The sequence below is a fragment of the Bos grunniens genome, chromosome X (genome assembly GCF_055505025.1).
Source record: "Bos grunniens cultivar Pamir isolate PY7600 chromosome X, Bosgru_T2T1.0, whole genome shotgun sequence".
NCBI lineage: Eukaryota > Metazoa > Chordata > Mammalia > Artiodactyla > Bovidae > Bos > Bos grunniens.
The window spans coordinates 97,921,168-97,932,890 of NC_141194.1; the positions used below are offsets into that span (position 1 = coordinate 97,921,168).

At 41.6% G+C, this 11,723-nt stretch overlaps 1 protein-coding gene across 1 annotated transcript; it reads right to left on the bottom strand.

Annotated features, from left to right (window-relative positions):
• Positions 1-7,105: 7,105 nt before the first annotated feature.
• On the bottom strand, positions 7,106-10,299 carry LOC147340952 (E3 ubiquitin-protein ligase SIAH1-like). Its single transcript, XM_086388315.1, has one exon. It carries the CDS (start codon positions 8,238-8,240, stop codon positions 7,386-7,388), a length of 855 nt encoding a protein of 284 aa, XP_086244441.1. The 5' UTR covers positions 8,241-10,299; the 3' UTR covers positions 7,106-7,385.
• Between the last annotated feature and the right edge of the window lie 1,424 nt (positions 10,300-11,723).

An 11,723-nucleotide genomic window follows, 5' to 3' on the forward strand; every position in this document is an offset into this window, starting at 1 on the left:
TTTTAGGTCAAATGTAGCCTTTAAGCATCTCTCATATTCTACCAGGTAGGTGACTATTAACACTTACATAAAGACCAGCCCTACCTGACACAGGAGGAAATAGAGGCCCTGCAATACAGTCCTAATTTTCCTCCTATTCCTAGATAATGAAGACAATGAAAACATAATTTTAATTGAAAAGTTGATGGGAATGAGTAAAAGCTTGCATGCTTCTAAAAATTTCTGCAGTTCTTGGCCTTTCCATATTCTTATGATAAAGCCCACAGTGGTCACTTCCTTAGTATATCCCCCAATGAGGATATATTTAAATAGATCTATTTAAAATAGACTTTATTTTTTAGAGCAGTTTTAGGTTCACAGCAAAATTGAGGAGAAAGTATGGGGAGTTCCCATAAACACACTAACCCCACACATGCATAGCCTTGCCTACTATCAACATCCTCCACCAGGGTGGTATATTTATTACAAATGAGGAACCTACATCAACACATCATGATCACCCAAAGACCATTATTTATGTTAACTTCACTCTTGGTGCCGTACACCCCATAGTGTCAGTCACTCAATCGTGTCCAACTCTTTGTGACCCCATGGACTGTAGCCCGCCAGGCTCCTCTGTCCATGGGATTTTCCAGGCAAGAATACTGGAGTGGGTGGCCATTCCCTTCTCCAGGGGATCTTCCTGACTCAGGGATCAAACTTGAGTCTCGTGCGTTGCAGGCAGATTCTTTACCATCTGAGTCACCAGGGAAGCTATACCAGGGAAACTACAATAGGGAAGTACGTTTTATGGGTTTTGACAAGTGCATAATAACATGGATCCAGCATTATAGTTCAAGCAGAATAGTTTCACTGCCCTAAACATCTTCTCTGCTCTGCCTATTCATCCCTCCCTCCACCCTAACACCTGGCAACCACTGATCTTTTTACCATCTACATAGTTTTGCCTTTTCTAGAGTGTCACAGAGTTGGAATCAAACAGTATGTATTCTTTTTAGATTGGTTTCCTTTTTCTCAGTAATATCCCTGATAGCTTAAGTGGTAATGAACCTACCTGCAATGCAGGAGACACAGGTTTGATCCCTGGGTCAGGAAGATCCCCTGGAGAAGGAAGTGGCAACCCACTCCAGGATTCTTGCCTGGAGAATTTCATGGAGAAGAAAGCCTGGCAGGCTAAAGTCCATAGGGTAGCAAAGAGTTGGACACAAGTAAGCATGCATGCACTATATATTTGTGATTCTTCCAGTCTTTTCATGGCTTAATAGCTCATTTCTTCTTAGCACTAAATAACATGCTATAATAGCAAATGATGACACCTACCAGAATTATACTAAAATTTAAAAAAAAATAACGTGTTGGCTAGGAAATGCAACAGCAGGAATTCTTACATACTGCTGATGGAAGTGTAAATTGGTACAGCCACTTTGGGAAACTGCTTCTCTATCTTGATTAAAGCTGAATATATGCTTAACTTATGACCCAGAAATTCCATACCAACATAAATACATACGTAGATTCACCAGTAGCATGCACAAGAAATTTCACAGCAGCATCATATGAGAACCAGTAAGTTAATGTTTATCAACAGGAAGATGGATACATAAAGTATATTCTGTTAGTTCAATGCTTCACAGCTATGAAAACGAACAAACAACTACCACAGGCAGCAATGTGGAGGAAGTTCACAAACACCATGTTGAGTGAAAACTGTCAGCCACAAAAGACTACATACTCTTTGATTACAGTTATATGAAGTTCAAAAACACAAACCTAATCTATGATAATAAATAGTGATTAATTTTGAGTAGGAGGAGGATAATGAATGGGAAGGGGAATGTTCTGTTTGACTTGGGGAATGGTTACACAGGGGTTTTTATTTTTCGGGGGTGGGGCAGGGGTTGTTTGTCTGTCACATCATGCAGCTCATGGGATCTCAGTTCCCTGACCAGGGATTGAACTCTGGCCGTGGCGTTGAAAGTCCAGAATCCTAACCACTAGGCCACCAGGAAACCCCTACACAGATCTCTTCATGCTGTGAAAATTCATTGAGCTGTATGCTTATGATTTGTATACTTTTTAGAATGCATATTGTTATATTTCAGTATAAACATTTATTAAAGAATATAGAACCTCAGTTGGACCTATTGAGATCTAGAAAAGCTATATGGTTATCTATGATAGGAAGCCTACATTTTTTTCCAACCTGCACTTATTGGGAATTAGTAGACTACACAAGGGGTTAATCTCATGAGCTAAGGATAGCGTTTTTATAGATAAGGTGGGATTGGGACTTTGGTGTGTCTGATTTCAAAGCCTATGCTCACAGCCACTATCCCATACTGCGTTTTACTAGGATTATATACTCTCTTCCAGACCTATTTATGCTAAACATCTGTGGTTCTGTGTATTTTCTTTTCCCATTTTATGACACAGAGGGATAGTGAAATGCTAAGTGTATCCTCAGTTATGTTTCATGACAGCAAAATAAAGTTGAAAGACATTTGTTTGCTCTAAACAAGGCCAAATGAGTATCATACGTGTGTATGTATTATTTTTTGTGTGTTGTGCTCGTACGCCTTAGGAATATGTACGTGGTATGTCATTGTATCTTTCGAATAATTTTTCACTTGTTTCAAAATGCTTTTCATATTTTGCTTAGCATTTGACAACAGTCAACACTGAGCAGACAATCTCACTGAATTTTCTGTGTTGGATATTTAAGAGTTTTCCCCCACCTCAGGATATATTGGGTTGGCCAAAAAGTTCTTTCAGGTTTTCTGTTACGATGTAATGGAGAAACCTCAAATGAATTTCTTTGTCAACCCAATGCTAATTCAAAATCTTTCACGGTCTGCAAGCAGTTTAATTTTTTCCAATGTGCATTGACTTGTATGGAGATAGTAAATTGTATCTGTCACTGTTCATCTGTTGTCCAGTGATAACATTTGTTTAGTTCCCCAGGAGTGTGTTTTAATTCCCACCCCCGCCATCTTGACTAACTCTAACATTCATCCTTCTCTGGTTCTTAATAAATTGGTGAAACTGCAACCCCACCAGTCATTTATAGGACTGTAGCACCTCCCTTTTAACCATTCATACACACTGAAATTCGGTCATTCATTTTTACTCTTAGCTTTCCACCTCTTAAACACTTTATAATCCATAGCTAAAGTAGCACATGCTCACCGTCTAGTTACAAGCTTAATATGTAAGCATGGAAAGATGTGCGAATAGTACTGTTTTCATAGAAGCACTTTCCTCCCCCTCTGCTGCTGCTGCTGCTGCTAAGTTGCTTCAGTCGTGTCCGACTCTGTGCGACCCCATAGACGGCAGCCCACCAGGATCCCCCATCCCTGGGATTCTCCAGGCAAGAACACTAGAGTGGGTTGCCATTTCCTTCTCCAATGCATGAAAGTGAAAAGTGAAAGTGAAGTCACTCAGTCATGTTCGCCTCTTAGCAACCCCATGGACTGCAGCCCACCAGGCTCCTCCCTCCATGGGATTTTCCAAGCAAGAGTGATGGAGTGGGGTGCCATTGCCTTCTCTGTTCCCCCTAGAGGTTAACTATTTAGATTTCCTATTGAATATCATAGATGATTCTTCTCTATTTTTGGATTAAAGATAGCTTGTCCAGTATTCTAGCTTTGTTCATGTATTCATTATTATTGCTTTAACTGGTTAAATGCAGTTGATATCATTGACACATATATTCCTAAGACAATTTATGGTTTAAATGTTCAACTCATTTTTAATATAGTAATAGTTTCAAAAACATCAAACTTTAATATACACATCTTTATTTGTGATATAATTATCGATTTTCTTCATTTAATTATTTAGAGAGTATACTACAGAACTCCTAAAAGGGCAAAAACAAATAAAGCATTATTTCCAAAAGTAAGGCTTGCAGAGTCAATAATTAACATGACAAGGTTGTTAAATGTTTGAGATCCTTAACAATGTAAGGCATAGAGCTAGCCTGGAAGACCATTAAGTAAATATGATCTATATTATGGAGAAGAGTAGATCCTCATTCCCTTAGGTAGATGCAATAAACTAAGAAATCTTACTCTTAAAAAACATTACTGGAGTATAGTTGATTCACAATGTTGTGTTAATTTCTGCTGCACAGCAAAGTGATTCAGATTATATATATATATATATATATATATATATATATATATATATATATATATACTTTGTCATATTCTTTTCCATTATGGCTTATCACAGGATATTAAATATAGTTCACTGTGCTATACAGTAAGACCTTGTTTATCAAATCTTTATTATAGAGTTTAGGTACTAATTTTAGAAAAGCTAACAACTCACTAACAACGTTGAACTTGTTCAGACTTAAAAACAATGACACACCCACATGCTCTCTCAGCACCTTTCAATAACCTGCCTGTTTCAACACTTGGTAGCTTCAGATCAGATTATTAGCTTTTACCTTTCTTTTTTACTTTTAGCAAGGTAATTGGAAAGGTGAAATTGATAGAAAGTTATACAATTCAGTGGTATTAATATTCCTGCATTGCCTGTAGGAGTCATATTCTGACTTGTTTTTCTGGTAGACATTTGGTTATAAATCCAAATGAATATCTTTTAATCAGTCCTGGAAGAGAAATAGCTCATCACAACCTGTTAAGAGATATTTGTGAAAAATGTAATGAAATGTTTTCGGAAGAAGGAAGAGATGTACAACACCAAGATTCTCATGAAAATGTATCTAGTCTATTGATGAACTCAAATTCCAAGTCTGAGGTTTGAAACAAAATTTCCATGGCATTTTAGCTAATCTGCAATGAAAGAAAGTGAAAGTCACTCGGGACTGTCTGCCTCTTGTGAACCCATGGACTCTCCAGGCCAGAATACTGGAGTGGGTAATTGTTCCCTTCTCCAGGGAATCTACAGTCCGTGGAATTCTGCAGGCCAGAATCCTAGAGTGCATAGCCTTTCCATTCTCCAAGGGGATCTTCCCAACCAGGGATCGTACTGAGATCTCCCACTTTGCAGCCTGATTCTTTCCCAGCTGAGCCACAAAGGAAGCCCAAGAATAGAGAAGTGGGTATCCAATCCCTTCTCCCACACTTTGCGACCACATGGACGATACAGTGCATGGAATTCACCAGGCCAGAAGAGTGGAGTGGGTAGCCCTTCCCTTTTCTAGGGGATCTTCCCAACCCAGGGATTGAACCCAGATCTCCCACATTGCAGGCAGATTCTTTACCAGCTAAGCCACAGGGAAAGCCTGAAAATATTGGAGTGGGTAGTCTCTCCATTCTCTCACTCTTTGCGACCACATGGAGTCACAGTCCATGGAATTCTCCTGGTGAGTATACTGGAGTGGGTAGCCATTCCCTTCTCCAGAGGATATACAGTCCATGGAATTCTCCAGGCCAGAATACTGGAGTGGGTATCCTTTCCCTTCTCCAGGGGATCTTCCCAACCCAGGGATTGAACCCAGATCTCCCACATTGCAGGCAGATCCTTTACCAGCTGAGCCACAAGGGAAGTCTACAAATGCTGGAATGGATAGCCTATCCCTTCTCTCACTCTTTGCAACCCCATGGACTATAGAGTCCATGAAATTCACTTGGGCAGAATACTGGAGTGAGTGGCCAATTCCTTCTCCAGGAGATCTACAGTCCATGGATTTCTCCTGGCCAGGGTACTGGAGTGCATATCCTTTGCCTTCTCCATGCGATCTTCCCAATCCAGGAATCCAACCCAGATCTCTCACAGTGCAGGCGGATTCTTTACCAGCTGAGCCACAAGGGAAGCCCAGTTATACTGGAGTGGGTGGCTTATCCCTTCTCCCACTCGTTCGACCACATGGACTCTAAGTCCATGGAATTCTCCAGGCTAGAATACTGCAGTGGGTACCCATTCCCTTCTCCAAGCAATCTACAGTCCTTGCAATTCTCCAGGCCAGAATTTTGGAGTAGGTAAGCCTTTCCCTTCTGCAGGGCATCTTCCCAACCCGGGCTCAAACCCAAACTTCCCACATTGCAGGCAGATTCTTTACCAGCTGAGCCACAAGGGAAGCCCAAGAATACTGGAGTGGGTAGCCTATCCCTCCTCCCACTCTTTCTGACCACAAGGACCATACAGTGCATGGAATTCTCCAGGCCAGAATACTGCAATGGGTACCCGTTTGAACCCAGATATCCCATATTGCAGGTGGATTCTTTACCAGCTGAGCCCCAAGGGAAGCCCAAGAATACTGGAGTGGGTAGCCTATCCCTTATCCCACTCTTTATGACCTCATTGACTATACATTCCATGGACTTGTCCAGGCCAGAATACTGGAGTGGGTAGCCGTTCCTTCTCCAGGTATCTTCCCAACCCAGATATCCAACCCAGATCTCCCACATTGCTAGCCAATTCTTTACCAGCTGAGCCACAAGGGAAGCCCAAGAATACTGGAGTGGGTAGTCTGTCCCTTCTCCCAATCTGTGCGACCACATAGGCCAGAATACTGGAGTGGGTAGCCTTTCCCTTCTCCAGAGATGCTTCCCAACCCCAGGATCGAACCCAAATCTCCAACACTGCAGGCAATTCTTCAGCTGCTGAGCCACAAGGGAAGCCCAAGAATACTGGAGTGGGTAGCCTATCCCTTCTCCAGCGGATTTTCCCCCCACCCAGCAATCGAACCATGCTCTCCTGCATTGCAGCCAGATTCTTCACCAGTGGAGCTATCAGGGAAGCCCCTTACATGAATAGCTTTTTTTGCTCTACACCAAATACAAAATGCTCCGTTTCCAAAGCCCTGAAAAACTCTTTGTGGTGACATCAAATAAATAAGAATCATTTTAGTTTTTTTTTACAGAAAAGAAAGTCAAATTTATTTAATTAAAAACTAGAATTAAAAATTAGCAAATACACAAACACACACTCAAAAATACACACACAAGAACACTATGTATTGACTCCCAGAGGGGATATGCAGTGGTCCAAGACCACTCAATATGGCTTGTCAGTTATAGAATTCCAAGCATGCACACGCGTGCACACACACACACACACAGCACAGGCACACAAAAAAGAACCCAGTATTTTTCAACGGTACACTCAATCTACCATAAACAAAAATTCAGAATTAGTTTTCAAAGGTTCCTTTTTTAATTCAAAAGATGCCCATCTCGGGTATAAACATACATATATTTTTTCAGTGGTTTACTGTTGGCTTATTTTAAATATATTAGTGTTATTACATGCAACTATTTCCTGTATTTAACACGCTTTCGTTTTATTTACTTTAACGTCTCTATCTTGAACCTACCAAAAGTTTCTGGTTGGTAGGAAGACTGGTGCCTTATTCTCTGTGAAATTGAATGTATTGGTTTTAAACACTCGTCAGAAAATGTTTGATCAGCATTTCAACACATGGAAATAGTTACATCGATGCTTAAATTGCCATTTTCTGCGAAAAGTTCCGCAACTTCAGAGTCGAATATTAGGCAGTCACTGTTGATAAGGGCTGTTGCAATTCCCTCATGAATAGATAGAGGCGTGGCTTCCCAACTCAATCGCCGCCTATTACCATTTAGCTCAAGTTGATAAGTAAAATTTTCAGCTTGCTCGCGTGTTCCTATCAGCTGGACTACTGCAAAGAATTTCTGGTGACCATCGTAGATTTCCAGTTTCTCCAAAACTAGTAAGAAGTGAAACCCAAAACAGGACTGCACCATCACCCACTCAAGGGTACCAGCCAGATTAATGTTGACTGCAAGGAAAACTATAACTTCTCCGCGCAGGGTTATAATGGACTCATTATAGTGCTGCATCAGATGCGGCACTACAGCATCCATGGAGCCTTGCCACCCACAGGAAGTACCAGGGCAAGGACAACGACAGGGCCTAAACTCACAGTGTTCTTCATGGTCTGCTTTTTCTGTGGGTGGCATAGTTTTTCCACATCCTGAAGAGGTGTACTTACAGGGGAAAAGTACTAAATTGGCCACTTTCTCCATGGCTAAGTTGCGAATGGATGTCAGCGAGACCCGGCAAGTTGGACAACGTGTGAGCTTTGGGCGACAGTTGCCACAAACAAGATGGCCACTCTGACACTGTGTAATTGGAGGTAACACATACTCAAAGCAGACCGGACACTCAAAAAGACTCGCCAAGTCATTGTTGGACACAGTGGTGCCAGTCAAGACAGGCGCCCTCCGGGAGGAAGGCGCACCATTTGAGGTTCCAGTAGGTAATGCTCTTTCGGTCAGACGACTCATTTCTGTCAGGCGCCTCGGACCTCGGTCCTGGCTCAAACACGCTCCGCCGTCGCCGCCGCCAACGCCCGCCACCGCGGGCAGCGCCACTGCCACTGCGTCTGCCTCATGCCAGTACCGACGGGACACTCTGGCTCGCCGCCGCCATTAGAGAGTGCGCGCAGCAACAGTCGCCGCGGCTCCTCACTGTCCGCCGCCGGCGTTCCGCGCGTTCTCGAACCCGCGCGCGCGCCCGCTAAATACCTCACACTATGGCGGCCACCGCTGGGAGGCGCGGCCCCGGGGGCCTGCGGCCCGCAGGGGGCCAACAGGAATCTTTTTAAAGGAATAGGTCATTGTTACAATCTCAGCATTCCTTGCCCAGAGCTATTTTGCATGTTGAGTCATATAACAGTTTTAGTCCTAGTAACTGTCTATTTTGGGAGCTCACCTACAATCTGGTGACATTATGGAAAAAGTATGAAATTAGAACTGCAATAGGAATAATCCAGAGTTTAAAAGATTAAATTAGTACCTAGCTACTTTTCATGTATAAAGGTGCTTTTCAAGCACTAATTAATCCGCTTAAAACCTCTGTGAGCATGGCTGGACTAGGAGAAAATCAGAGTTTTGAAGAGAGAAAAGTGAAAAGTTTCTAGTGGAGCTGTATTTTTCCATAACTCGTCTCCAGGCAGACTCTCCTAAATAGGTGTCAATTAAATTCTGCTTATCTGAACAGTCAGGCTGTTCAGTAGATTAAAAAAATTCAGTTTTACCTGAAACCCTTAGGAATAACCTAAGGTCTTATCCCACAGCGAAACAAAATCTCCGAATTGAGAAATCAAGGAAGCCCAGAACTATCCTGGATATTTGTACATATTTGGGGTCAGTGATGGACTATTATAAAACCAAATACACTGGTTTTAACTAGAATTGGACATATTGCTAAGAAAATAACCAGTTACATCACCATGTCTGATTCCGTGCAGGTCAATAATTCATTTCTGACTATAGCAGTTTATTCAAACTTTTGGGGTGAAGGAATGCATGTGGGTGTCACTGACTGCTACTGGCAGGCCTGAGGCATTAACAAGAGCGAAGACCAAATTGAAGGGAAGAAGTGGTTGTGGTAGAAGATCACCAACAAATTCATAAGATGTCAACCATAATTTCAACCAGTGGCCCAGAGAGCAGGGAGATAAATCTGTTAAAACAATGGGATGAGTAAGAATAAATACAAGGAACAGGTCGTGCTGGAAGTACAGGAAGAATTGGAATAGCATATTCATGTGGGAATCGTGTCAGAAGCCAGGATATTGCAAGTAGATATAATCTATTAATAGAAGGGGACGACAGAGGATGAGATGGCTGGAAGGCATCACTGACTCGATGGACGTGAGTCTCGGTGAACTCCGGGAGTTGGTGATGGACAGGGAGGCCTGGCGTGCTGCGATTCACGGGGTCGCAAAGAGTCGGACACGACTGAGCGACTGATCTGATCTCACCCAAAACTCAACCCGAGAAACATGTCAAATTCACGTGGGACATTGTGGCATGGAGCACCAGTACAGCTACCCCCACACACAGCACTTACACACACATGCACACACTTCTAGCCCCACATGCCTGTTCTATATTTTTCCATTTCAGTATCACTTTCTAACATGCTTCACAATTAACTTAACCATGTTCTCTCTCTCACTCCCTACCGGATGGAAGGTACTGAGGTAGACAGGTTTGTATGTTTTGTTTATTGATGTATGCATATACAACAGTGTCTGGAATAATAGGCTCTCAATAACTACTTGCTGACTAAGTGATTTTAAGAAATGAGTATGGGATCTCATTCCAGAGTGCCTTAGTGACGGGTCAAAACACCCTGAGCTCAATATGATGCATTATTTATCAACTGTTATTTCTATAGTCATGTGGACTCTACCTTTAAGTATAGGTTCTTGGGACTTCCCTGGCAGTCCAGTGGTTAAGACTCCTCGCTTCCCCTGCAGGGGGCACAGGGTTCGATCCCTGGTGGGGAAACTTTCTGCATGCTACTTGGCATGGCCAAAAGAGGAAAAAAAAAAAAAAAAAGTACAAGTTTTCTCTGTCTGCTGCTTTTTAGACAAATAGAATGGAGACCCATCAAAGTGAGCTGAGGAAAGGGAAGAGCAACAGGAAAGGGGTTCAGAGGATACCGAAGGGTGAGGGGATGATGTATTCTGTAGGGCCCTGTTGTCCATTGTAAGGATTTTGGCTTTGAGTCCAAGTGAGGTGGGATGCCACTGGAAAGTTTTGAGGAGTAGAGTGACTTGATCTGACATATATTTGAACAGAATCTCTTGAGATGCTGTGTGAAAAATAAACTAGAGGGGTAAAAAGGCCAAAGCTGGAAGACCAGTGAAGAGACTACTGCAATAATCCAAAGCACAGATGATGATGGCTTGGAATTGAGTGGTAGCACCAGAGGTTTTTTGAACTGGTCAGACTGAGGGTATCTTTTGAAGGTATGGCCAATGGGATTCCTTGATGGATTGGATATGGTGTTTGATAGCAGGAGAATGAATCAAGGAAGATGATAGTGTTTTGCCCTGAGCAAATGGAAGAATGGAAATATCATTTTATTGAGACAGGAAAAACTTGGTTGTTGAATGATTGAGGATGTTTAAAAAAAATACCTTGGGGATTTTAATGCATTTTCAGATCATGTTTCTTCCTTCAGTGAGGCAGGATGGTAGTGGTGCTGGATACTAATCATTTCACTGTTGATTGTGTAAGTCAACAAAGCTGTGAGTATGGTTTTGAGGGGTTGATTTTTGTTTTTACTCCTGAGATTAAATATAATCCAGTACAAAGAATATTCAGAATATCTATCAAGGAAGGAATAGATTTTATTATAGCAGATTAATGAGCACATTAAGATGAGTTCATTTAGTGTTTTACTATGAAATTCACCAAAAGAAGTGACGTGGTTTTGGTGTCTATTGGTCATCTTAAATTCATTGATACCAGTAAACTGTAAATTACATATATGTATGCATACAAGGTGGAAACCACTAGCAAAAACAAGATCAGAGCCACAAGAAGCCACACTATATTAAACTGAAAATGCTACACGCATATAACTCTGAAGTTACACTACTTTCTGCGAGTGAAATCTTAAGGAGTGTGTTACTGATTTCACTTTTGTGGAAAATCTATACAAACTCGGTATGGTTAATAATATGGCATTTGTTAAGAAAAAAAAAAATTTAGAGACACACTCATCTCCTTTGATCCAGAACTCCACTTCTACTAATTTCTCCTGAGGTGATATTAAGAACGTGCACAAAGATTTACATCCCAGAGTATTTCTCAGGGCTTTTGTTATAATAAAAATTGGAGACCATTTAAACAGCTAAATCTAGAGCATTGGAATACATGATGCACATTCATTCAGTGGAATACTATACAGCCAATTCAAAGAATATTGTCAAAGTGCACATATTAGTACATAAAAACCTTCCTGACATA